Genomic DNA, 26,649 nt, shown 5'->3' on the forward strand with positions numbered 1-26,649 from the left:
TGCCTGTGCGCTCTTAGGCCCCTCTTCTTTTTTTTTTTTTTCCAACCATGCCTGCCTTTCTCCTCTCTGCACCAGGGAGTGAGTATTCATGAGTTCAAAAGGCCTACACTGGAGGGGTCCTCAGGTATGATGGTGCAGCATACAGACGGGAACAGTGAGGCCCCTGGAAAGGTAGGATTGAGTACAAGACAGGTAGTCTTCTGCCTAGAATCAGGTTCCTGAGAAGCCTCACCAGCTAAGTACCACCCCCTCTGCCACTTCAGAGCCATTAGTGCGTGCAGAGTACCTGCCACAACCTGAGCAGGGGGTAGATGTGCCCTATGACCCCGCCCTCCTTAGCCCAACTCAGGAGAAATCTCTCTCAGGTGGCCTCTGACACTCTCGGGCTCTGTCCAGCCAATTCTCGGTTCTGTTCTGTTGCCTCCGAGGGGCCTAGGGCGGGGTCCTTGCGGAGTCCCTGGAGGCGCTGAAGGAGTGTCCGCAGGTCCCAGGCTTGCGGTGTGCAAGCTTTCGGGGCTCGAGGTAGCACTCGGCGGGTGAGGCGGCCCAGCGCCAGGCGCACGGGGCGTTGCAGCAGACCATAGAGAAAGGGGTGAGCCGCGAAGGCGGAGTAGGCTACCCAGGTGACAGCAGCCTCGGCCGCTGCGGCGCGAGCCGCGGGCGCCAAGCACGCGCAGGCATAAGGCAGCCAGCAGGCTGCAAACTGACCCACGGCCAAGGCTGGGGCCAGGGCCGCCTTGCCCCCAGGCAGACGTGGCCGGAGGGAGGGCAAGAAGGAGAGGCGGCTGTCCAGAGAGTCGGAGCGGGGCCGGGTACCGCGCGGGGGCCGGAGGGCGGCGCGCCGCGCCACCAGGAAGATGCTACCGTAGGCGGCCAGCAGCAGAAGGGCAGGGAGCGCGAAGGCTAGCATCGCCCAAAGTGGCCGGAAGGGCCCGAGCCCCCCGGCCAGGACGGAGCAGCGAGCCGGAGCTGGAGGTGGCGCGGGCGGTGGCCCGAGCAAGGAGAGCGCGCCCAGGAGCGCTGCTGCGGACCACACCGCGGTGAGCACCAGCGCCGGCGCCGGGCGCGCGCCTGGCCGCAGCGGGTGCACTATGAGGCGGTAGCGCGCCAGGCCGAGAGCGGCCACGCCGAGCGTGCAGGCGGGAAGCAGTGCTGCCGAGAGGAAACGCGCCGCCCGGCACGACGAGGGGTCCAGCGGTACATTTCCCAGCCCGGGCGGCGCGGCCAGCAGGCCCAGAGGCATGATGGAGGCGGCCGCCAGCAGGTCCACAACACACAAGTGCGCCAGGTAGAAGGCATCTTGCAGGTCCGGCGTGCGCAGCACCACCACGAGAAGAGTGCCGTTGCCCAGCACGGCCCCCACCTCTACGAGAACCGCCAGGATAAACCCCACCGAGCCCGCGAGTTCGGTGACGCTTAGCCCCGAGCTGCTGGCCATCTGAACGCTCAGGCTTCACTGGGGTTGCTATAAGGGGAGCGGAAATGGAGCCTCTGGCTCCAGGATTCCCATCACCTGTCCCATGCTCCTCAGGGCCCCTCACCTCGTTGGCTGCCCAGGAGGTGACTCCGACGCCCAGGCTGCCATCTTCTTGCGAGGTGTAGAGGGCCCTATGGGTGAGCGAGGCTGAGCCTGGCTCGGCTTTCTCCCCCTGCCCTAGCACGGCTCCAGCAGCTCAGCCTCTGTGGAGATGGTACTGGCTGTCACTCTGATGCTTCCCTTTGAAGACACACACAGTTTAGTAAGGGAGGGTCAGGGCCTGGTGCCAACCCCCTTGGCCCTAACAGCTGCCAGCTGGAGACTGGAGGCTCTTCTGTGAAACTGCCCGAGGGTACAGCTTACTGAACCTAGACCCTTCCCTGCCTTGCTCAGGGGTGGGGCGTGGGGACAGTTTGGTCAGGCATCACTTTTCTCAAGGTAGCCCAGGAATCAGGAAAAAACATTTAGGTTTGCTTACCCCCTCCTCCCCCTCCCCCCTCCCCCACCTGCTCCCACCCCGGAGGTCTGAAGGAAGGAGAGAGAGAGAGAGAGAAACCTCAGGGCATGGCACAAAGTGGCTGCTCAGCCAGTGTTACCTTGGCACATCATCTTGCCGAGTACATGTGAAGAGGAGGCCTTGGCTTAGTGGGTTTTGTACTTTGACAGCTGGCAAAACAGCTCTCTTCTAAAGAGCACCCTGCAGGTGCACCATTAACACCACCCCTCCCCATCCTCAGAACTAACACCATCTCCACATAAAACAACAATCCTGGCCTGTCAGTATGTAGCATCCCTGCCCCCCTCCCCCAGGTAGGTGGCTCAAGGAAAGCCCCGTAACTCCAGAGTGGCCCATGTTCCAGTTATAATCACCCAACCCCTTGAGAACCCTACCTGGACACTGAGAACTGAGCAGGTGTCTGAAGTCTCCCTTGAACCAGACTTGAGTCTCCCTAGGACTTTGATTAATGGCTTCTCAAACATCCTATGTCCTGAACAAAACGGGGACCCTTGACTGTTCCTTAACTGGCTCCTTGCAGGATCCTCTTGGCAAACTCCTACCTCAGGATAGAGCTTCCTAGCTTTCTAGCGTTCTCTTCTCCCACACCTGATTCAGTCTGACAAAAGTCCAGGGAATTCAGACATTCCTTATCACCAATACCACGGCCCCTCCCATATGGCTACCCACCCAGAGTGTAGCAGCGTTTGCCTAACTGGCCTGGCCTCTGCTCCTGCACCTCAAGCTGCTTAACTGCTTTGTCCTTAGGTCTTTCCCCACCCTACCTTCCTGTACCTGTCCTTCCCAGGCTTCTCTTGGGGGAAGAGTCAGTCAACGGAAGTTATCAGCAGTAAACTAGAGAGTGGGAGGAAGGAGGAAGCCATGATGTTTCCTCTCATAGTTTAGCCTACGCCTCTATAGCCCTCTGTGGAAGACAACCTCTAGCCCCGTAGAAGTAGAAGGAAGCTATGCTTTCCTTCCTTCTGTGTTCTTGATGGTGCAAGGTGGACCTACTAGCATCGTCACTGTCTCCTCCCATTGTCTGTCCAGCCTCTGGGTGGTGGGTGGTGATATTCCTTGCTATTGTTGCCCTGTCTTTGGTTGCCTCATTGTCTCCTGTGCGAGCATCTCTGTTCTTTTCCTATCCATCAGTTCCCTTGGCCTTTCATTATCTTATGTGATTCCTATCTTGCCTATATCTTGGCTGGGTTTTTTTTTTTTTTTTTTTTTTTTTTTTTTTTTTACCAACATTACAGCACCACTCTTAGTAGTGGCTGGAGGGACCCTTTAAAAATAAACCAGGTGGCATCTAAAACCAGTCCCCTTCCATCCAAGAGCTGTCTCTCCATCATCAGTTTGAGCTAGCTCCTCTGGGCCTCCCAGGCCTTCTTCTGCTCATCCCCACCTCTCCTCGCCCACCATGCTGCAGGCACAGTAGTCACTTGCTGTTTGTGTAGCTCGCCCAGCAAACTGCTCTGGGGTGGGGGGTGGGGTCTTTGCACTGCTGATCCCATGACTTGCTCTCTTGTTTCGCTCTGGTTTGTTATTTTTGAGGCAGGATCTACCATAGTCTAGGCTGGCCTCAAACTCATGTAGCTAAGAAGGACCTTATGTTCCTAATGGGTTTCCAGGCATATGCTACTGTAGCTAATTTTTGTTCTGGTATTTACTTCAGTTTTCTGCTCACAAGAGAGGCCTGCCTTGACCGTCCATCCCAAAGCACCCCAGCTTCAGCTCCCATTACTCCATTCGCTGTGGGCTTGCTGGCACTGTCCTCTCCTGATGTTCTGTCTATGTGCATGGTCATCTGGAGCCTCTCTTCCTGGGCCCAGCATCCCATCAGCCCTCAAGATCAGGTTCCAGCCTGTTGGTGTGGCTCATCCCCTGACAGACTTTGTCCAGTGTCCCATCATTCAGATGCGGAGGTTGCGGGGGGAGAGGAGAGGCATTGCTTCAGAGCATATAGCTGGCACTCTGGTCACCTGCTTCCTAGAGCTGGTCCACACTGACATCCCTTTCTTTATTTGGCCACAGCTTGGATGTTGTTTGCCTCTAGAGCGTGAAGCTGGATCTTTGAGGTGCTCATTCAGAGAATGGAGAAAAGCCAACTCTTTACTCTTCTCCCCGCCTGACAGGCCTGCAGGTGTGGGGCAACCTCGTGGGCCTCCATAGCCCAGGGGAAGCTCAGTGGGATCCATGGGAACAGCAAATGAGAAACAGAGTCTAGAGAGGACAAGGAAGGGGGGGGGAGCTGGGGGTGGTGGTGGTTGGTGGGTGCATACTCCCTCCCGAATCATAAACTTAATTTAAAAAAAGGATGTCAGGTATAGTGAGTGGTACCTGCTTTTAATCCCAGCACTTGACAGGCAGAGGCAGGTGGATCTCTGTGAGTTCAAGGCCAGCCTCCTCTACATAGTGACCCTACTGGCTACATAGTGAAACCCTGTATTAAAAACAATAGAATCCCACCAGGCAATGGTGGCATGTGCCTTTAGTCCCAACACTGGAGCAGAGGCAGATGGATCTCTGAGTTCGAGGCCAGCCTAGTCTACAGAGTTAATTCCAGGGCAGTCAGAGTTACATGAGCAAAACCCTGTCTTGAGCCCCCCACCCCCCAAAAAAAAACACCAAAAATAGAATTCTTTGTAGTGAGTGTATATGCCTGTGTAAATCTGTAAAGGATTGTTAAGGAGATAAACCAAAACTCAACATAGTGGGCTCACTCCGACAGATGAGGGGGGATGAGGAGAGGGGCAGGGAGGTTCTTCCACTTTATTTATTACTGTTATTGGGAGATATCCTGGGGTGCTCTGGTACATCCATGGAGATGGATGGGTCCTCAGGTGGCCAGGTGTCATGAAGGAAGCTCGCAATCATCTGTAACTCCAGTACCAGGGGATCTGATGCCCTCTTCTGGTCTCTGTGGGCACCAGGCCCACAAGTGGTACAGACACACGTGCATGCAACACGCAAGACACCTGTACACATAAAATAAAATGTAAACACACGTTCTATGAAGCAACTGTCCTGCACTTGTCCGAATATCAACATGAACTGGGTGTGACAGCAGACACAACTGGAACCCCAGCACTTGGGCAGATGAAGAGTTCAAGGCAGCCTAGGCTACATAGCAAGACCCCCATCTCAAAGAAAAAAATAAGTTAGGAAAGAGAAGGGGTGAAGGAACATTTTCCCATTTAAAGAGATACTACAGGAAGCAGCACGTGACCCAGACAGGGCCTTGACCTCGATTTCTGGCACCGGCACCCCAGGCTAGGACAGGGCTATCCAGATGACAGCTGTCAATCTTTGAGGATCGCAGAGCCGTCCTCCTCTGACACAAGCTCAGCTTGTCTATAACATCCAGACACGAGACACACAGGGATGCCTGGTTCGCCTGGCAATGTTTAAGCCAAGGAGACAGAATCAGTTGGCTTTCCAAATGGAGGTTTCTGAGCTGATGGCGAGCCTCCTATTTGGATATTAGAGGGGACAGGGTGCTCCAGGAGTAACCTTGGGGGCAGGGGCAGGATGCATGTGGCTATTATCAGCTCGTGTGATCACATGCTTCTGGATGTGCAGCTGGAGTGTCATGTGCAGGGCCACCTTGGGGAGAAAGGAAGCCTGTGGTCAGCCACTGTAGCACAAATAAGCTGGGTTAGACCTCATGCTTAATAAACCCGCCTGTGAGTCTGGGATGTAGCTCATTGTTGGATGGCCTCCCTTAATATGCCCCAGGCTCCATTCAGTCCCTGAGCACAAAAACTGAAATGAAGGGCTGGAGAGGTGGCTCAGCGGTTAAGGACACTGACTGTTTATTCTTCTAGAGGTTGTGAGTTCAATTCCCAGCAACCACATGGTGGCTCACAACCATCTGTGATGGGATCCGGTGCCCTCTTCTGGTGTGTCTGAAGACAGCGACAGTGTACTCCCATATATAAAATAAATTAATTAATTAATTAAAAAAAAACCTGAAATAAAACATAAGAAAAACTGCCAAATGCTGGAGATTCAAGGCAGTGGCAGGATGCATTAACCAGTGCCTCTATTAAATATCACTTTAGGAGGCAAAAGAGTCTGGGGCCACAGCCACGACCAGGCTAAGAGGAATTAGAGGGTACTGGGAATCACTCTTTTAGATATAGGGGGGCCCGGCAGAGAGAGATGAGACGGACCCAGCAATACCACTATTCCAAAGGAAATGAAACCAGTGGGTTGCTGGTTTTCAGCCCTGTTCACAACAACCAACGTGCACATCATCCTGTGCCCCTCAGTAGGTGAATAGGCAAAGAAAATGTGTGAACATACGACGGAATACTATCTAGCCTTTAAAAGGAAGGAAATGCCGTTGTTTGAAACAACATGGGAGGACCTGCAAGATGTTAGGTTAGCCAGGCCCAGAAAGACAAACAGCACTTGATACCACCTATATGCGAAGCCTAAAAAAGCTGGACTCAAGAGCAGAGGGAGATGTGTGTACAAAATTCAGTCAGACAAGAGGAATGAGCTTAAGAATCTACTGCACAGCACTGACTAGACAGTGCCAATGTGAAGTCGTTTTCCTCGTGATGGTGACAGGTTCTCATGAACATGACATGGAGCAGTTCTGTCACTGTGGGTAGATTCTGTGTACATAGACTGAGATGACAGCGGTGTCATTAGGTGGTATAATCTTAGCATGTACAGTCCATCACCGACGTGAACATTGGCTTCTATATTTCTGAGTCAGGGTCACCATTTAGCCCAGGCTGACCTTGAACTCACAGTGATTCTCCAGTCTTAGCCTCTCAAGTACTGGGATCATAGCAGTGAATCATACCCTGCTTCAAAATATTGGCTTTGACTCATGACTGTGATTCTTTTTAAAGATTTATTTATTTATTTATTATATATGAGTACACTGTCGCTGTCCTCAGACGCACCAGAAGAAGGCATCAGATCTCATCACAGATGGTTATGAGCCACCATATGATTGCTGGGAACCGAACTCAGGACCTCTGGAAGAGCAGTCAGGGCTCTTAACCGTTGTAATTTTTTTGAGACATGTCTTACTGTGTAGCCTAGGCTGGACTCCAAATCTCAGGGTAAAGTGTTTTTCTTGCCTCCGCCCCGAGTAGCTGAGGCTACGGGTGTGTGTCAGTGTGCCTGGCACATGCTGTATTCTTGAGAGGCAGACAAAGTGATATGATATGAGAGTCAGAGAGAGGAGGGTGAAGATCGTGGCCCGCCAGGGCTGGACCTGGGGAGGGCAAGCAGCTCAGAGGCGAATCTCCAGCAGGTAGCGCAGACGGCACTGGCTCTCCTTGTAGATGAGGTACTCACTCTGGCTGAAGCTGGAGCTTTTGAAGGATGGGCATGCCACAGGTCGGCCTTGAGGCACCACCACGGGCTGCCCATCCAGCTGTAGTTCAATGTCCTGGGCTGGATCTGCAAGGGATGGCGGGCCAACTGGGTCACTGGCGCCTAGGGCTACTTTGTTTCCTATGACTTGCCACTTGCTACAGAAAATGCTACCTTATCCCCCACTCTTCCCTGGGAAAATCCTTAGGCTAGCACTCAGCCAATGACGTGATTCTTTATAGCCCTCTCAGCCACCCTGGAGAGAGTTGTTACAGTGTTTGCTGGGTTGACACAGGGAATCAGTTCCTGCATATTTTTTTTTTTAATCTCTCTATAGTCTACTCTCTCTGCTGTCTTACTTTTATGTCAACCCTACTTTTAGCCGGAGATAGGCCTAATATCGGGGCTCACCAGGCTCTGTTTGGCCTCGGGCGATGACGCTGTCAAAGCCAGGGGGTGGACTCTTCAAGCTGGGATCATCCATGGTGATGTGGTGCTCTTTGCCGAGGGCCACCTCGCCCAGGAACATGTAGCCCACCTGGTGGCTCCCACAGCGCATGGCAGTAACTAGGGGAACACAGAGGCCTCAGCGGTAGGAGGCGGCAGCTCAGGTCCCTCCCTCATCTCTGCTGCAGTGGCGCTGTTGTTCCCCCCAGTTTTGCAGCCCAAGGAAGCACTCGCGTTCTTCCAGCACATCCTGGCCTGACCCCTCCCACTTCAGGCTCCTCCCTGTCCCCTGCGGCTCGGCCCCCATAGGCTCTCGGCTAACTGAGTCAGCCATGGCATCCCAGCCTGGGAGCTAGGGAGGGGTACATTTCCCTGGCCTACCTTATTCACGTTCTCATTGACCTCCCTCAGGCCCCACCACGGACTCTTTTGATTGGTTCTCTTGAGGCCCCATAGCCAGTCTTTCTTGGGATACTCTGTCATCTTGAGCCCCGTTTGTTTTGCTTAGACCCTTGCTTTCTTGGACTGGAAGGTGATCATCGCACCCTCCACTGATCGGGACAGCCTGGGCTGATAAGGTCACTAAAGTGGAGGATACCCTGCTCATGAACTTAGAAGTAAGTGGAGTTACCTTTGACCTTTCCCCACATACTACCGCACTGCCTCACACACCCGGCTCATGAGTTCTTTCTCCCATTTCTGCAGCCCTGAGGCCAGAGCCAGTGCCCAGAGAGGGAGGGAGAGAGACAGGGAGACAGAGACAGAGAGACAGGGACAGGGTGCAGCTGCTATCGCCCTCTCTACTGCTCCAGTCACAAGATTCTTCAAGTGCACATCCAACCCAGGCTCTCTGTGAAGGCTCCCTTGATGGTCCCATGTCCCTGTCCCTCTTCACCTGATACTGCTGTGAATTTCCACACAGACCGAGCTGGCCTGCTGAGACCCCGCCCACAGAGCCTTCACCCCTCCCCTTCAGGATTTCTCTTACTCTGGAGACTGCTCTTTCTTATCTGTCTCCTCTCTTCTAGGATGACACATCCCCACTGCCAGGTCCTTCTTCAGAGTCCCTGAGCCCTGGGACACCTCATGGCGTACTCTGGTCAGTAAGGCCCTCAGAATTTATCTCTCAGGACTCAGCTGAGTCTGTCTTGGTGCCTCCATCCCTACCCTGGTCTCGACCCAGGGGTGCCTCACCATAGCTAGCTGATTTGCTGTTCTCCGAGGCAAAATAGATACCCTTGCCAACACGACCACCTGAATGCGGCATGATTCTGAGCCCACTGGTCAGTATGGCAGCCACCACGGCCACGTTGGTGCCATGCCACAGCAGCCTCCGATTGCCCAGTTTGGAGTGGGCCTGGAATCTGTCTCCCTGAGTGGGGGGAAGTAGAAAATGGTAGCGACATGCCTCGTGAGGGTTCAGGTATCCCTCCCACCGGTCACGGGCGTACACTCAATCTGGTGGAAACTGGTCAGGGTTGTTAAACCAGCTCAGCAGGGGGCAGATAAGTAAATGTTATCCCTCTAAGGGACAGGGTAGTGGTATAGGGGTTGAATCTCCCTCACCTCCCCTTCTCGGTTCACTTTCCAAACATGCTGCAGGTCTGGGCGTCTGTAGCCGTTGCCAGTCTGTTCCAGGTAGGTCTGTATGGCCTGTGGAGAGCAAAGGCCAAAGGTGGGAGACTTGTGGACCAGTGCCCTGTGGTCTTCCCACTCCGGAGCTCTCCTTACGTCTGGGCACACAGGAGAGAATGCTGCAAGCTAGAGCTCCCTCGGTATCTGAAGGACAAGTGGGCAGCGCTCACCTTGTACTCGGACTCCTCAGAGTCCAGCAGTTGAAGCTGACACTTGAGGAGCTGGTAGTCTCGGTCCAGTGGATGGGGTACCTCTTCTACTTTCTCCTCCTCACCAGGGGCTGCCTGCAAGGTCTGCGCCAGCTCGATGTCCGCTAGCACCTAAGAGAATAGGCGCTGGACCTTGCCTGCCCGATGGGCTTCCACTTCCATGCCCAGCCCCTCCCATGTGACTCATACCCCCCCCCCCCCCCCCCGCCACCAGCCTCCGCTGTTCCATCCCCACCCCATCTCTCTGTCTGGCTCTACCCTCCCTTGGCTCTCAGCCTGCCCCTTGCTGCCTATCCCTCTGGACCACGTGACCATCTGCTTCTCTCATCTTTGCCCAGCCTGCCTGGTATCCTCTGGGCCAGCAAGCCCTCACCAGCAACATGTCCTTCTTGGCCTGAAGAATGTCAGGGGAGTTGATGGGTGGAGGTCGGCTACGGCCGAAGTTGTGTGGGATGACCGTGTAGAAACAGGAGGACAGCTCTTCCAGGCTCTGGCCGTCCCCTGTGGGGTTTTTCATGGCCTCCTCTAGAGCTTCCAAGGCCTCGAAGCCACGAGCAATCTGCTGTTTGCTCAACTTTCCCAAGGGCATCTTCTTCACATCTGGGGGTGGGGGTGGGGGATGAAGGGATGAACTCAGCCCTGTAGCCCCTGATATCAGGGGCCCCGTCACCCTGCTGAGAGCTCCTCCTCACCCAGGTTCATGAGGGTCATAGCGTTCTTGAACATCTCTTTGCTGAAGATGTTGGTGATGAGTTTCTGGGTGGCAGGGTCTAGGGAACAGGGCTTAAACACAGTCCTCACTGGGCCGTCCACCTGGGGAGATAAGGGCTGCATGGGCAGGAGCCATTGGGCAGGGCGCCCACACAGGGCAGGATGTTAAAAAAGGCTGAGGTCAGACAGGGAGGCTGGGATTCGAGGGTGTGAGGATGTGCGGCAGGCAGTCCCTTCCCTCTGTCCCCCTCCTGCCCCCTACTGCCCTCTACTGCCCTTTCACCTTCATTACAGCCTCTTGGGTCTCTGCTTCTCCCTGAACTTCTATAAGTGTGTACTTGTTGGGGTGGGCCACGAAGTGGTCTCTCTCCTCCCATTTGTTTTTAGTCTTCTCCCAAAATTTCTTCTTAAAGTCCTTCTTTGCATCTTCCAGGCAGCCGAAGTGGTTCATCTTGCTCCGGCCCACCTCTCCCTGCAAGGGACAACTTTCAGGGGTGCACTCCACCAAAAATGTTTGCCGGCCTCTGGGCTGGGCCGATGGCCTCTGAAAACAGCTGGAGATGGAGTGAGAGGGTGGCTCTTTGGATCCCCTTGAAGTGTGCCCAGAGGAGGGAACGTGGGGGAGGGCAGCCCTGGTGATGGCTCACTCACCACTCGGCCCCAGCGATTCCAGCAGGAGAAGCGACCGCCCTCCTCCAGCAGCTGGATGATGTAAAACTTATTATTGTTGTTACCGATGTTGGTCTGGTTCAGGGTACAGTCGTAGTCCTCGTGGACCTGTGTAGAGAGAGTCCAGAAGGCAGCTTGGCTGGGCATGGGCTGGGTGTCACACTGGGGAACATCGGGGTGGGGATGGGGTGGGACTTGTTTGGCACTGGGTGACTCTGCTCTTGGGGTCACAGTCTGACTGGATGTGATGAAGCCCCTGTTGTGGGCATGGGAATTTGGAGAGAGATGCTTCCTGGGTTGGAGGAATCTGGAAAGGACCTGGCTCTGCCCTGAGGGCTGAGTCTGAGGGAACATGGAGGAGGGTCCTGGGGAAACTGAGTCAGGCCCCTTCCTTGAGTGTTATGCAAGAGGCAACATCCTAGTGTCTGGTGGTCAGACATGATACACCTTGACCTGATGGAATAGCAGCCCACCTTGGTGGTCTTCAGAAGACATGTATGCAATCCCTGGCTTTCTGAGAGACACGGAGCTACTGGGCTAGGACGGAGAACGCGAGGAGGAGAAGGCTGTGTATGGGTTCAGCTCACCTGAATTCCGGGGTTCCGGCTGAGTGGACATGAGGGATCCACACGGATGATGCGATTACCAGCAGGAGCTGCTCTGAGAGCCTCGGCAGTGGACCGGAAGCTGCCTTCCTCCCCTGTGCCCTGTCGTTGCTTCTTGGAGCCCTCGGTTTCCACGGAAGACTTCCGTTTTGGAGCCATGGCTCTCCTGGGGCAAGAGATAGGGAGCGTTCAGATTTGCCTTTTTTCTCCTACTCCTCCTTGGTATACAAATCCCCATCTTCAAAACTGCACTTCATACCTCAGAGATGCTCCTCCCTAAGTTGCAAGTACAAGGTTAAGGAACCCCGGTCAGTTCTGCCCACCCTGGGGTTAGGGAGAAGTTGCCTCCCTACTCTCTCCTGCTTGAGGTGTGCCCTGAAATGGTAGAAAAAGAAAGTGAGGCTCACCCCTCCCACTTCTGGGGCACCTCCCTTTCTAGAACATTTCCTCTTTCTGTCAGTCATCTGGCAAGGGCTGAATCATCTGAACTATAGGACAAGGACTCTATATGTAGCTCTGCAGCCGGATCTACCTCTCTAGAGCTTAGGACCAAGTGGTGTAGAAGCCTTTTGCTAACAGTCTAGAGTTCTGGGGTGCCAGCCAAGGTTTCAGGTAAATGGCTTTCAACTAACTGCCAGAGAGCAAAAGCCACTTTAACCCGCCCTTCCCTGCCCTGTGGAGGACTCCAGGGTAGGGCCAGAGGACACTCACCGAAAAGAAACGGAACCTTGAAGAGGTGGCTGTTATTCCGTCTGGTATTAGGAATTCTGAGTGCGCCTCCTAAGAAACAAGTTCCAAGTCTGGGCTCCCATCTAGTGACCCTTCGTGAGCTTTCGGTTTGTCTTTGGTAGGGATTTCCCAGCAACCACCAGAGGAGGGGAAAGAGCTTAGGGGTGGTGTAGAATTCCAGTTATTTGGCCGCTAGTGGGGTGAGTCAGAGGCTGGGTAGGCCGAGGTTGGTGACCGGTCCTACAGATGAGAAGACACTAATCTAGACATATCGAAAGCCGCAGGGACTGACTCGCCCCTCATGTAGCTTTGATTAGGCACACGCAGCATGTTATTTGCCCAGTGAGTTTGGCTCTGGGTTCGGATACTGTCTCCTCTCCAGAGCTGCCGGAAATCCATTCCCTATGTTTTAGAAGCCTGGCTGGGTTAGCTTTATCGCCGCCCCAGCGGGGGCAGGGAGGGGGGGGTGAATCACAGAACCCCGCACCTCTGGCTCCCCCTTGTGGCCATAATACGCAAGCACAGGCATCCCCTCCTGGCCCCACCCCTCCCTGGAAGCCGGGAGTTAGCAGAGCGCAAGCGCCACAGGTCCAGGCCGGAAACAGCAGGAGAGACTTGCTTCCTACTCCAGGCTGGCGACGGAGCCTATAGGAGTTCTTGGAGGCGTGGCTAACTGAACCGGTCCAATAGACGATTGGAGGCGTGACAGGATCTTCTAAAGGGCCCAATGGAGCTGCGGAAGGCGGGGCCCGCCTCGCCGTGGGAACCTATCAGTGTTTCGGGTCTTGCCATGTGGCCGGGGTTTAGCAGCCATGTGAATTCTTCAGTAGAGGCTGCGGCACCTTGATGAACAGTATGTCGACCGCCGTGGCAACTCGTAAACAGGCAAAGCCAGCTCCAGGCAGGGCGCCCCAGTGGACGGCAAGCGGCGGCGAAAAAGAGCATGGTGTTTTTTCCTGGGCGCGACTGATCTGGTTACTGGGACATCATTTTCCATCCTAGGGCCCCACCGGAGCATGTGTGTATCTTCTCCAAGGGCTCTTTCAGAAGGGAGCCTCCATCTCTTTTCTTCCACCCACCAAATCCTGGAAAACCGTCTGCTTGGCCAGGTCTAGGTGCCAGGTTCCTTTCTCAGTCCCAGGGCTCTTGACCAAGAAAGGATCGTTGTATTTCCAGGTAGACTCTGCTGCAAGCAGAGGCAAATCCAAAGGTGGCGGCAAAATGAATGAAGAGATTTCCAGCGATTCTGAGAGTGAGAGGTGAGTTATTTTCTACCGAGAGAAAGGATAAACTGAGGCTCATGGTGACTAAAAAACTCGGTGCGACTGGTAACAGAGGTGGGTGTTTGGCTCGAGATCCTGGGTCTTTCCTTCAATTTCTGGCAGTGAAATGTCGTTTATCTCTAATGCGAGTCTATGGGAAGGACCCTGGGCCCCTGGGGGAGGGAGAGCCTGAGACCTTTTTTCGCTTCATGACATGGAGGCAGGCACAGGGCTGGATTGATTGAGAGGCAAGGGGTAAAGTGTACAGAACACATCTTGGTTTTCACACAGCACCACATGACTGGAGTCCTTGGACTCCATTTGAGATGAGTTTTGTCCAAATGATCCTACAGCTTCAACTTTCTGAAGAATTAAAGCTAGAGAGTGTATTGTCACACATGTAGCCTTTCTAACATTAGGGACTTGTTTCACCGTTAGGAACACAGGCGAGCAGGCAAGTGGAGAGAGGCGGTGTAGGGAGGCATGTGTCTTGGAGGCATGTGTTGTGAGAACGGAAGAAGCCTTTTTAAAAGTTGAGCCTGGAGAGATGAGGAGTGTGGTGGAGCAGTAGGGAAGAGGTTCAGGGATCCGTGACAAGTCTGGGGTGTTAGTGTGCCAGGGTGGGAGGCTGAAAAGATGAGCGGGCAGGTGACATACATATGGAGTTGAGGGAGGTTTGAAGTCTTCTTCATTCAGCTAGTCATGCGGATGGCTACAGGGTTTCCAAGGATAGGGTATTATACCTGGGGTAGAGATTCTTAGTCCCGGGAATCCTGAAACTTTCTGTATAAAAAGGATTTAGTAATTCTGTAGTATACCCCCAGACGGGATTTCTCTGTAGCAGCTATCCTGAAACTCACTCTGTAGACCAGGCTAGCCTTGAACTCAAGAGCTCTGCCTGCTTCTGCCTCCTGAGTACCAGGATTACAGACAGACCTGGCTATCAATTCTGCTTCTAAAAGTGAATATGTGTTGCCTTTTTTATTATTATTATTATTCATTTATTTATATGAGTACACTGTAGCCATCTTCAGACACACCAGAAGAGGGTATCAGATCTCATTACAGATGGCTGTGAGCCACCATGTGGTTGGTGGGATTTGAACTCAGGACCTCTGGAAGAGCAGTGAGTGCTCTTAACCGCTAAGCCATCTCTCCAGCCCGAATATGTGTTATCTTAACTTGCTCATAGAAACTTTTTTTGAGGCAAGCAAGGGCTTTCCATGTAGCCATGGCTGTCCTGAAGTTAGCCGTATAGATCAGACTGGCCTCAACCTCAAAGACATCTGCCTGTTTCTGCCTCCAGGACCCGTGCTAAACACTTTGGTTTCTGTTTGTTTTTATTTGTGCCCGTGTGTGCGAGTTTGTATGCACTGCCTACATGCTGATGCCCAGGGAAAACCTGAGACATTGGATCCCCTGAAACTGTCATGTCAGGTGGTTGTGACAGCACCTGAGGGGTGCTGGGACTGTAAGAGCAGCAAGAGCTCTCAGCTGATCAGCCATTTTTTTCCTGACCAATCTTTACCCACTCTTCAGTATTTTAATTAACTACAGAATCACCACCCCATTTTCTTCTGCTGATCTTCTAACATGGGCAAAAGTAAAAATAAATGTATACACATATTAAATTCAGGGCTGAGACAGTGTTTCTTTCTGTTTTTCTTTTTTTTTTTTTCGGAGCTGGGGACCGAACCCAGGGCCTTGTGCTTGTTAGGCAAGCGCTCTACCACTGAGCTAAATCCCCAACCCAGTGTTTCTTTCAAAAGGGATTTTTTAACAAAGGGTGATGCTGGGCATGGTGGTGTACACCTTTAATCCCCAACAACTGGAGGCAGAGGCGGACAGATCTCTTGAGTTTGAGGTATAAAGTCTGAGCCCCCTTACCTCTAACCAGCGGTCTGCTTTTCTGTGTGTGTGACCTTAAAGAAGAGTCTGATTGGTCTGGGCACATTCAGGAAGGACAATAACGCTGGCCTTACTCTTCCTCAGACTTTTTTTTTTTTTTTAAAGGCAGGGACTTTGTAGCTCTGGCTATCCTGGAACTTGCTATGTAGACCAGGCTGGCCTCAAACTCAGAGAGCTCTGCCTTCCTCAGCCTGATGAGTGCTGGGACATGCTCCAGGACACTGTTGTTCCTCACAGGTTTTAAAATCCCTTCTGGTGGAAGTCCTGGGCAAGGGTGCTGAGAAACAGCGGGCAGCAGACCGGATGTCTGCAGGCTTGCGATAGAGGGTGCAGCTGCCTTGGACTCCTGGCTCGAGAGTTCTCAGCTCCTACCTCAAGCTCCCAGGAACAGGTCAAAGCCGGACCTGTCTTTGAGTGAAGGGAGTGTCCTGAGCTGGCCCAGGGACACTGGGGCTTAGAAGGGACAGCCAGAAACTCATCATACATGGCTTAGTTAGTTCTGCTTAGGATTCACTTGGAGCCCAGTCCTTGGGGGAGGATGCAGGAGCAGCAGGGCCAGGGCAGCCCCAGTATGTCTGTGTCTGGGGTTCCTTTGGGACTAGCCATTCTCTGTCTTGGAGGGGTTGTCATCCTGGCATTTGCCTTCTCTGTTCTGTATGTTGCATTTCCTGTTTTCAGTATCCTGTGCTTTTCTCCTTTAATTTGGGAAGCTCAGTAGAAGGACAGGATCAATTCCCTGTCACTCTGTATACCTGACAATGTCTTTTTAGCTGGGAGTTTTAGGGATAGTCTTTCTTATTCTAGCTCAGGCTGACCTTGAACTTGTAGTCTCCTTGTCTTAGCCTTCTAAATTCTAGGATTTTAGGTGTGCCACTCTACCTGGCTTGACAATGTGATTTTCTGGTGGATGGTGATTAAGTTCAGGACCTCACTCTGTCACTGAGCCATACCCATGGCCATGTCTTCATTGGTCACCAGTTTATCCTGGTTCTTCCTACTCCTCCTCCTCCTCCTCCTCTTTCTCCTTTCCCTCCTCCACCTCCTCCTCCTCGCCCTCCTCCCCTCCTCCTCCTTCTCTTCCCTCCCTCCCTCTCCCCTGCACTGGCTGTGGACCCCAGGGCCTCAAGGATGCTTCTTTACTCTGCCACTAAGCTAAGCCTGCAGGCCTGCCACCTTTTACTTCTGATCTTTTGTATACAACCTGGCTTCTCTTGGAAGCTTGTGGAATCTTCTCTTTCCCTTTTTGTTGAGATGTTGTGATAATTTCCTGGTGTTGGGAGCTGGCTGTTTTGATGACCTTGGGCTGGACGCTGAGTAGGACCTCTCAGTTGGGGAAGTCATGTCCTTTTGTTTTCTGCATGTGTGTCATTGGCCCTGAGGGTTGGCAGGGGCAAGGCTGGCATTGAGGAAGCATAGTTCTAGTGGCCAGATGAGGGGGGCCATTCCCTTAGACTCTATCCCTTCTTCCCACAGCTTGGCTCCAAGGAAAACAGAGGAAGAGGAGGAGGAAGAGCTGGAAGAGACCGCACAGGAAAAGAAGCTACGCTTGGCCAAACTCTACCTAGAACAGCTTAGGCAGCAAGGTGAGCCGCTGGCTTGATGAAGGCCAAGGTCTCTGGCAGACCAGAGCCTACCTCCTGCCCGTGTTGCAGCCCCAGACACCTGATGGGCCAGTCATGTGGGTTCCCATGGTCACTGGTGCTGCTGGTGTTGGCTACCTTGCAGAGGGTGGCTAGGATCTCTAATGGGCCAGTATGTCCTGGGACAGACCAGACCTTTGGGGAGCCAAGCTCAGTCTAAACAAAGGCAGGCAGGAACTGCTGAGGCACCGGGAACTTTCTATAAGATCGGCACTTGTAGCCCAACCCTTGGGTGGAGGGCTAGACATGGGGGAAAGGGGACCACAGCCTTGAATTTGCGGACCATTCTATCCTGCACAGAGGAGGAGAAGGCTGAAGCCCGTGCATTTGAGGAGGATCAGGTGGCCGGGCGCTTGAAGGAGGATGTGGTGAGTAGGGGAGCGGGGTGTGGGGGTGTGGGTGTGGTGGAAGACTGGGCCTTACCCCGGGTCTTCATTCCTCTCTTCTCTCTTTGCAGCTCGAGCAGAGAGGCAGGTTACAGAAATCGGTGGCAAAGGAGGTGAGTGTGCAGGGCACTGGTATATGGGTAGAGTCAGTGTGAGTGTGCAGGGCAGTGTGAGTGTGCAGGGCACTGGTAGATGGGTAGAGTCAGTGTGAGTGTGCAGGGCACTGGTAGATGGGTAGAGTCAGTGTGAGTGTGCAGGGCACTGGTAGATGGGTAGAGTCAGTGTGAGTGTGCAGGGCACTGTGTATATGGGGGAGAGTCAGTGTATATGGTAGTGTGCAGGGCACTGGTATATAGGTAGAGTCAGTGTGTGTGCAGGGCACTGGTATATGGTAGAGTCAGTGTGGTGTGCAGGGCACTGGTATATGAGTAGGGCATTGGTATATGTGGGTAGAGTCAGTGAGTGTGCAGGGCACTGGTATATGTATGTCAGGTAGACTGGTATATAATAGAGTCAGTGTGAGTGTGCAGGGCACTGGTATATGGGTAGAGTCAGTGAGTGTGCAGGGCATTGGTATATGGGTAGAGTCAGTGAGTGTGCAGGGCACTGGTATATGGGTAGAGTCAGTGAGTGTGCAGGGCACTGGTATATGGGTAGAGTCAGTGTGAGTGTGCAGGGCACTGGTATATGGGTAGAGTCAGTGTGTGTGCAGGGCACTGGTATATGGGTAGTCAGTGTGAGTGTGCAGGGCACTGGTATATGGTAGAGTCAGTGTGCAGGGCACTGGTATATGGTAGAGTCAGTGAGTGTGCAGGGCACTGGTATATGGTAGAGTCAGTGAGTGTGCAGGGCACTGGTATATGGGTAGAGTCAGTGTGCTCATGTGGTCGGTAAGCAGTTGGCTTAGTGTTTCTTAGGCTGTTGGCTCTGTAGAGAACAGTGGACACTTGGGCAGGCATGGTCAGGTATGCAAGTGTCTTATCTTGTAGCCTTGGGTTCTGGTTTCCTCTGGGTAGGGTAGGTGGGTTCTAGTTGAGCAGTGACTTCATGGCTCCTACTGCAGTGACCTAGTCTCTGTCTCTGCAGATCCAGGCCCCAGCTCCCACTGACATTCGAGTTTTGCGTGGCCACCAGCTCTCCATTACGTGCTTGGTCATCACTCCCGATGACCTGGCCATCTTCTCTGCTGCCAAAGACTGCACCATCATAAAGTGTGAGTGAGACCTTGAGGGTGTGAGCCTGGGGTGGAGCTGATGATGGGAGCTTCTAGACAGCTGCTACCCTGGAGGGTCTTTGCGATTGGCAGTAGGAGCTTCTAGCAGCCAGGTCTCTGAGCTCTGTGGGCACAGAGCTGAGGCCTCAACCGGGCAATCGGATTAGAAGGTGTTTGAAGCTCTGCACGGACTTGGATGGAGTCCTCGGTCCTTCTGGGTTCTTAGCCCTCCACACCTGAGCATAGTCCTCACCTCCCACCATCATCAGAGGGGGCGGTTAGTGCTCCCAGTGTGCGTTGTTCCTCCTCCTTCTCCTCTTCCTCCTCCTCCTCCTCCTCCTCCTTCTCTTCCTCCGCCTCCTCCTCCTCTTCTTCCTCCTCCTTCTCTTCCTCCTCCTCCTCCTCTTCTTCCTCCTCCTCTTCCTCCTCCTCCTCCTTCACCTCCTCCTCCTCTTTTTAATGCTTTTATCTATCTTGTGTGTGTGGTGTGCACATACGCCCCAGCTCACACGTAGAGATGTCAGAAGATGATCTGTAGGAATCGAGGGGGTTCTGGGGATTGAATTTAGGTGCACATTGCAGGTGGTCCCCACTGAGCAATATGTCCGTGCTCCAGGGCAGTTCTGTGTTCTTCCTCTTTTGGAAGTCATGGCTGCCCTTGGGGACTGTCACCTCCTTTTGGCAGATGAGACCAAGGTGACTTGTGCAGAGGTTCACAGCTGTGCAGGATCCTTCCTTGACCCGTGTCTGTGCTGCCCTTTCATTCTGGGGGAGGGGAGGTTCTGAGCAGCCAGCCCTGTCCGGTAGCCCGGTAACGTCTTTCCTGTCTTGGTGGCAGGGAGTGTAGAGACTGGGCGGAAGCTGCATGTGATCCCTCGAGCCAAGAAGGGCACCCAGGGGCAGCCTTCAGGCCACAGCAGCCACATCCTGTGCATGGCCATCTCCTCTGATGGCAAGTACCTCGTAAGACTGGGTTGGCCCTGTGGGCAGGGGGGACGTTTGGGGTGCGGTATGTGCCTGTGGCCATCACCTTCATTCCCACAGGCCTCTGGAGACCGGAGCAAGCTCATTCTGATATGGGAGGCCCAGAGCTGCCAGCACCTGTACACCTTCACAGGACACCGGGACGCCGTGTCGGTGAGGCTCTGGATATTGACCACCTGCCTAGCATGGGATGCTTGCTCAGTGTGCCCACCAGGCCCCAGGCCCCAGGCCCCAGGCCCAGGCCCCAGGCCCAGGCCCCAGGCCCAGGCCCCAGGCCCCAGGCCCAGGCCCCAGGCCCAGGCCCCAGGCCCCAGGCTTGTCTGCAGAGGTCTCTCTGGGTAGTGAGAGGTGTGTGAAAGACACGAGTGTGCTGAAGAGATGGGGAGGGAGGGAGACCATGGTCAGCTGATATCGGGGCCACGGAGGGCCTGAGGGTAGGTAGCTGTCTGGGGACAGGCGGGAGTGTTCCTGGCTTCACACGGGGTTATGTGGTACTCGGAGTGCTCTGGGGGAGCAGGATCCTAGGTCATGTGGTTTACTTTCAGGAGAGCCTCTCTGGGCCTGCCCTCCGCAGTCCATACCCTTTGACCCCTCTCGGTTCCCTCTAGGGACTGGCCTTCCGAAGAGGTACCCACCAGCTCTACAGCACTTCCCACGACCGCTCTGTGAAGGTGTGGAATGCAGCCGAGAACTCCTATGTGGAGACGCTGTGAGTGCCCAGGCACTAGCACGCACAGGGTCACGTGTGCCTGAGTCACTGTGACACCCTCCCTTCCTGCTCTGCTCTTCTCCAGGTTCGGGCACCAGGATGCTGTGGCTGCATTGGACGCCTTGAGCCGAGAGTGCTGTGTGACAGCCGGGGGCCGGGACGGGACCGTGCGTGTGTGGAAGATCCCAGAGGAATCTCAGCTTGTCTTCTATGGCCACCAGTGAGGCATTCTGCTGGGCTGTGTCGGGCTCTGTGGGCTAGTGAGAGGGCTGGACCGTGTCCCTCATAGCCTCTCTTTCTAGGGGTTCCATTGACTGCATCCATCTGATCAACGAGGAGCACATGGTGTCGGGTGCAGACGATGGGTAAGATTTCCTTTCTGATGTGTCTGGCCACTGTTGCCACCCGTGCTTCCTGCCTGCTGGGCCTTGGGCCACATCCCTCAGCTGGCCTATGTGCTTGGTCCTCTCTGTATGCCTTTGTCTGGCTCTTGCCCCTCAGACTACCTTCCTCACCCACAGCTCTGTGGCCTTGTGGGGCCTCTCCAAGAAGAGGCCACTCGCCCTCCAGCGCGAAGCTCATGGGCTTCACGGGGAGCCGGGCCTGGAGCAGCCCTTCTGGGTATCGTCCGTGGCAGCCCTGCTTAATACAGACCTTGTAGCCACAGGTGGGTGCTTGCTGAGGTGGGTGGGAGGGGCGCTAGGGTGAGCTGGTACAGGGCTTGCTCATTGACTCTCTGTCCTCCAAGGCTCCCATAATGCCTGTGTGCGACTTTGGCAGTGCGGAGAGGGCTTCCGGCAGCTTGATCCTCTCTGTGACATCCCCCTGGTAGGTGGTCTTAAACTCATTAGCCTGTCTTTGTAAGACTCTGGAGACCCCTGGAATGAGCAATCTCTGCTCTTCCCATCCAGAGAGGTCTCTTCAGGGCAAGGCCACTTGGCTGTCTGTCCCAGAGCCTGTCAGGGACTCCCTCTTCCCTCCTTCTCTATTCCCCAACCCTTACCGGCTCCGCCCTGTCCTGCCTTTGTGTACAAGCTGAGTGGTGGGGCCTGCGCTGGGATTGGTTCTGTGTAGTAGGGATTGGCTTGAGAACCAGGCTGCTCTGTGGAGTTGACTGTCCACACTGGGGTGACCTGTGGGTATGACCCAAGTGACAGCTTGGGTCAGCAGTATTGTCCTGGGGTTTCTAATACCCCAGTGCCAGGAGCCAGACCCGACGTAGCTCTTGACACACTTGATGGGCACTCTCTCTTCAATTCTCAGCTCCTCCCTGCTTGGCTGGTGCTTCTCTCCTACCGTTTCAGATAGGAGGCTGAGGCCTCAGGGAAAGGGTTGGTGCACCTAACCAGGGCACGGGGCAGCGGCCGTCTACCAGGCTCTTGACTGCTCTTGGGAGCTGTGGTGAGGAATGTTCTAGTGTCTTACTGTGTCCCTCTCTCTCAGGTTGGATTTATCAACAGCCTCAAGTTCTCCAGTGGTGGGGACTTCTTGGTGGCTGGAGTAGGACAGGAACACAGGTATGTGTGTGATGGGCGTGCGGCTGAGGGCAAGGCAGCTCGGGCTAGGCGGGAATAGGAGAGGGGTGTCGTGGGTCTGCATCAGTGTCATTCATTCTCTGCAGGCTGGGTCGATGGTGGAGGATCAAAGAGGCTCGGAACTCAGTCTGCATCATCCCGCTCCGAAGGGTCCCCGTGTCCCCTGTTGCTGGCTCCTGACACCCTTATTTAAGGATTTCCAGGCCCCGTCCCGCCCCCTTTTGTATTAAAGCCTCCTCTTTTAGACTTTGTTCTTCCCCGTTCCTCTGGCTTCTGGGAGGGTAAGGGGTGGTGGTGGTGGTGGTGGTGGTGGTGGTGAGGACCAGGAGGTGGCAGAGGCCTGGGAAGAGCAGGACTCTGCTAGCTCTCAGCTGAAGGCTTGTTCTCAGAGGACTGGGAGTCTCAGCCCTTGCAGTTAGACAGCCACTCTCCACTGGGCTGATGGCATCAGAGCTGCCCACCCATCAGCCAAGGAATCACCGCTTTGCATTCCTGTGTGACGGACGGCTCAAGCTGGGGTCTGGGGACCACGTGGAAGTTCACGTAGCCTTCAGTTCAGGCCGACCCCACTTCCCTGCCTGTCCAGCTCAGGAAGCTGGAAGGATACACTGCCCCTGAAGTGGGAGTCTACTGTGCTTGGGGACAAAGTCAGAATCAGGGAAGAGATTTCCGGTCGGATAGAGCTTGGCAAGGATCCTGCTGGGAAGGTGTGTCAAAGGAATACTGCCTGCCTTTACATCTGGGGGCTTCACTCCTGTCATGGGGTGCAGCAGTGGACGAGGGGGAGACTGGGAGTAGGGAGGTCAAAGAGGAGGACAGATGGGCAGGTCTTGAAATCTGAAAAGAGATGGATAACCCCCCTCCTGTCCCCACACCCCTCTCCCAGGATGGCTGGGCCCTCGAGTCCTTGGAAAGTCCCGGGGTTTTATTCTGGTGTGGTAGGAAGCCATGAGAGGATTGGGAGCTAAGTGACTGATCCTGGGCCACATCGAAAAGGTAACTGGGCCAATGAGATGGCTCAGTGGGTGAAGGCGCTTGTGCCAAGCCTGACGACCTGAGTTCAGTCCTCAGGACACAGACGGTGGAAGGAGAGAGCTGACCCCTGAAGTAGTACTCTGATGTCCACATGCATGGTAGGTGCCATCCTGATAAATAAATACAAAACTAGCTGCTAGGAGGAGTGCTTGCTGGTCAGCGGTGGGGAGTGGGAGGACGGGAGTCCAATCGGGAAACCGTATCGTGACAGGCGAGGTGTGGAGTAATGAGAAGGCAGCAGAGGCAGGGACAATGTGTTTGATGTGGGGGCTTGGAGGTGGAGCTCGTGGATGACAGGTGACAATGTGAGAGCAGTGACCAGCGGTGACCTGCTCCCTGAGGTGAGGACAACCAGTTCGGGGTGGCGCAGATTCCTTTTTAAATTTTAATATTTTTAAAAAGATGTGTGACTATGGGGGCTGGAGAGATGGCTCAGCGGTTAAGAGCACTGACTGTCCTTCTAGAGGACCTGAGTTCAATTCCCAGCAACCACATGGTGGCTCACAACCATCCGTAATGGGATCTGATGCCCTCTTCTGGTGTGTCTGAGGACAGTTCCAGTGACTCATTCATAAAATAAATCTTTAAAAAGAATGGGTGACTAGAATAGCCAGAGTGTAGAGTGCTGAGGAAAACCACAGGCTCTGGGCAGGTAACAGGATTCTAGGTCAGACGGGAGAGGGTCCCAGGCTACACCTGCTTGGGAGACAGGAAGAGTCAGGAATGGAAGGCCGTGCGTAGGTCTGCATTTGGGTTTCCTCAGTGGCGTGACTGAAGTACTGCCTGTGGCTTGTGTGTGCTTTGCCTCTGGCAGTGTCACTTAAACGGGCTTGCCCAGATCACCTACCCCTGCTTCTGCCACTGGCCATCCTCCAAGCCTCTGGTGATCAGTAGCTCTCCTTGGAGCTGTGTCCATGAGGATTGGGTTCAGCCTGTGACGGGGAGTGTGGTGAGGCACAGCCCTCCCATGGATCCGAAGGTCCTGGAGCCTGGCTCGTGCATGCAGGAAGAGCAAGTCCTGTCTTCTGGTCCTGCAGGACTTGTGCCGCTCTCCCAGGCTTCTCTCATCCGTGTTCAGTCCTGGCTGAAAGAGCACTCCCAGGGTGCGAGATGGTGTTTTGTCTGAGCTCATTACCCACTGTGTCCTGGGAAGAGAGGGAGAAGCCTGGCCTTCGCTTCACCTCCAGCCTGCGCTCCTGACCCCACCACAAAGTCAGAGACAAAGTGTTCTCCTTCCAAGTCTGTAGAGTTTTGTGGGATGTGAAGAATTCTCCCTTAAAGACAAGTGGTCTTATGCTCTTTCTTCTACACCGAGGTTGTTCCTGTCTTTCTACTGGGGACCTCAAGTCTAGACTGGATTATTCCAGAACCAGTGAGTATTCAGGAACACAGTGCACAAGCACCTGTGCTGACTAGTGTAAAAGGCAGTTTTGTCTGTGGCAGCCCTTCAGCACTGTATTAATGCTACTCGGTCTCTCAGACCTCTAACTCCAGAGTGATACGGCCACCTTTATCAGTGTCTGCATCGCCCGCAGCACAGCCATGAGCATTCTCCACGGCCAGTTACGAAGAAAACATGGTTTTCTTCCTAGAATCACCCTATATCAAAGTGACTTGGTCCTAGTCACTTCATCTACACAGTTCCAGAAAACAAATCACAAAGTGCTAGACTTGGGAGGGCAGCAGAAGAAACTCGCTTCATCTCCACGGCTTTCAGAAACAAAAGCTGGGCGCATCCCTTTTAAGATCTTGGAATTCTGTGCGTACTTCATTATTTTTACGTCTGTGTGTGCTTGTATGTCTGTGGATGTTGGGTGAGTGCAGTGGCCTGGGACGCCAGCAGACGACAGTGATCCCTTGGGGCTGGTGTCACAGGCAATCGTGGGTGTGGGTGCTGGGACTGAGGCTTGGTCTCTGCAATAACAGATATATTTTTCTTCATCACTGAGCCATAGCACCAGCTCCTTAAAAATGTCTTTTTAAAAAATAGTTTTTCTTTGGGACTGTAAACTCCCCCAGATGTCTCTTATGTCTGGATCTCCTACCATTCCCACCCAGAATGACACTGAGGAATCTGAGTCACGCTAGGCAATTATTCCTTCTGTCCCAGAATCACAGCCCCGTAGGTGTCTTGATCGGGGTCTCAGTGTTTTCTTAGAACGTGAGCTCTCCTCCGCTGTGTTAATGTAGCTCATTGTCAATGTCAGCTGACCTCTGCTCGAGGCAGATGGTAGGAGCATATGTATGAGAGATTACATCATTCAGTAAGAAGCCGGAGACTCAGGGTGAACCCTGCAATAGTCCGTCCTAAGGGAAGCAAGGTCAGTGACCTAAGGACCTTGAGGCGGACCCCAACTTACCTCCTTTTTTTAAAGCATTTTTTAAAAGATTTATTTATTTTGTCCGAGTACACTGTAGCTGTCTTCAGACACACCAGAAGAGGGCATGGGATTCCATTACAGATGGTTGAGAGCCACCATGTAGTTGCTGGGAATTGAACTCAGGACCTCTGGAAGAACAGTCTCTTACCTGCTGAGCCATCTCTCCAGCCAACTTACCTCTTTAAAGGTCTTTTTAAAGGCAGAGGCAGGCGGATCTCTGAGTTCAAGGTCAACCTGGTCTACTGACAGGGCTACCTGGAGAAACCCTGTTTGGAAAGTCCAAAAAAATTTAGTTTAAATGACACCCCCCCCCAACCCCGTATGTGTGTGATTTGAGAGGTAAAAAAGAAAATCGTCACAAAGTCCTGTCCCTTACCCTTTCCAAACAGAGGCTAAGCATCTTTGTGTAACCTACGCCCACATCCTGCCTTCTGTAGCTCCCTCACCCGTTAACTTCACACTGACACATCTATCCTCACGACATGACCCCTCCCTTCAGTATGCTCCCCTACTCTACTAAACATGCACATTCTGCAAGGACTACCCAGTGACTCCTGGGAGCATGACTCCGAATGAACTCCAGGCCTCAGGCTGCCAAGATGGGTCTTTGGGAGGTGGGAAGGGCAGCTGAAAGGGCTCCCCTTGTGTAGGCGTTGTCTCTCACTGTTGGGTTGCATCCCTGTCATCTGTAAGGGCAGAAGAAAGAACGCTCAACCCAGAACTGAGACGGGGCTAGGCTGGTTCTTGGGGTCTCCTGGGCGCTGGATGGGTGGGTGAGGTATGTCAGCCATCCAGTGCCTCTGTCCTCACCAGTGGTTGTGTAAATGCTTCGCCTCCCTTGCGTTCATGTTCAGATCCATGTATCATTGTTCTTATATTGCTCAGATGTAGCCACAGTGATCTGAGGTTTCTTTACTTACAGATGTATCCAGGTAAGAGAGATCAACTCATTTTTACCTTTTGAGACTCTGAGCTAGCTTTGACCCCAGAGCAATCCTCCTGACTCAGCTTCCTGAGTGCTGGAATTATAGGCCACTATGTCTGACTTAACTTACTGCTTTTTGATATATAGTATTTGAAGGTATAAGCAGTCTATGGCCAAACCACCCTGAATGTGCCCCATCTTGTCTAAAGGTATGTGCAGACTATAAATCATGAAATAAATCATTGATTACTCAAAAATGTGAACGAAGTGTTATCAATGGGTCATTGTACACCTTTACAGCAATGATTCCAATGATTCTGGTGACTCTGGCCTTGAAGCCAGGGTTCTGGTTA

The 26,649-nt window shown here is 53.6% G+C and overlaps 3 protein-coding genes across 3 annotated transcripts; 1 reads left to right on the forward strand and 2 right to left on the reverse strand.

The window, feature by feature from the left end:
* Positions 1 to 28: 28 nt before the first annotated feature.
* On the reverse strand, positions 29 to 1,738 carry Gpr62 (G protein-coupled receptor 62). The gene has a single exon (XM_032910477.1). It carries the CDS (start codon positions 1,436 to 1,438, stop codon positions 362 to 364), a length of 1,077 nt encoding a protein of 358 aa, XP_032766368.1. The 5' UTR covers positions 1,439 to 1,738; the 3' UTR covers positions 29 to 361.
* Positions 1,739 to 6,824: 5,086 nt separating this feature from the next.
* On the reverse strand, positions 6,825 to 11,980 carry Parp3 (poly(ADP-ribose) polymerase family member 3). The gene is made up of 10 exons (XM_032910484.1): positions 11,572 to 11,980; positions 10,967 to 11,092; positions 10,599 to 10,787; positions 10,297 to 10,432; positions 9,978 to 10,204; positions 9,566 to 9,715; positions 9,327 to 9,413; positions 8,955 to 9,132; positions 7,725 to 7,880; positions 6,825 to 7,400 (listed from the first exon to the last, which is right to left on the reverse strand). The coding sequence occupies exons 1-10, from the start codon at positions 11,746 to 11,748 to the stop codon at positions 7,231 to 7,233; spliced, it is 1,596 nt and encodes a 531-aa protein (XP_032766375.1). The 5' UTR covers positions 11,749 to 11,980; the 3' UTR covers positions 6,825 to 7,230.
* Positions 11,981 to 12,120: 140 nt separating this feature from the next.
* Rrp9 (ribosomal RNA processing 9, U3 small nucleolar RNA binding protein) lies at positions 12,121 to 22,201 on the forward strand. The gene is given in 17 exon segments (XM_032910483.1): positions 12,121 to 12,201; positions 12,950 to 13,219; positions 13,222 to 13,254; positions 13,493 to 13,577; positions 16,962 to 17,071; positions 17,429 to 17,496; positions 17,586 to 17,627; positions 18,601 to 18,727; positions 19,566 to 19,690; positions 19,772 to 19,864; positions 20,320 to 20,420; positions 20,506 to 20,640; positions 20,723 to 20,785; positions 20,942 to 21,087; positions 21,169 to 21,248; positions 21,864 to 21,937; positions 22,042 to 22,201. Coding segments are annotated over 16 exon segments (1,431 nt in total). The 5' UTR covers positions 12,121 to 12,201; positions 12,950 to 13,164; the 3' UTR covers positions 22,136 to 22,201.
* Positions 22,202 to 26,649: the final 4,448 nt, after the last annotated feature.

The sequence above is a fragment of the Rattus rattus genome, chromosome 8 (genome assembly GCF_011064425.1).
Source record: "Rattus rattus isolate New Zealand chromosome 8, Rrattus_CSIRO_v1, whole genome shotgun sequence".
Lineage (NCBI taxonomy): Eukaryota > Metazoa > Chordata > Mammalia > Rodentia > Muridae > Rattus > Rattus rattus.

Coding starts and splice junctions, on each gene's coding strand:
- Gpr62 (XM_032910477.1), bottom strand. CDS start 1,438: ATGGCCAGCAGCTCGGGGCTAAGCGTCACCGAACTCGCGGGCTCGGTG.
- Parp3 (XM_032910484.1), bottom strand. CDS start 11,748: ATGGCTCCAAAACGGAAGTCTTCCGTGGAAACCGAGGGCTCCAAGAAG. Junction 11,093..11,571: donor GCCGGAACCCCGGAATTCAG/GTGAGCTGAACC, acceptor CTCTCTACACAG/GTCCACGAGGACTACGACTG. Junction 10,433..10,598: donor CCCAAGAGGCTGTAATGAAG/GTGAAAGGGCAG, acceptor CTGCCCATGCAG/CCCTTATCTCCCCAGGTGGA.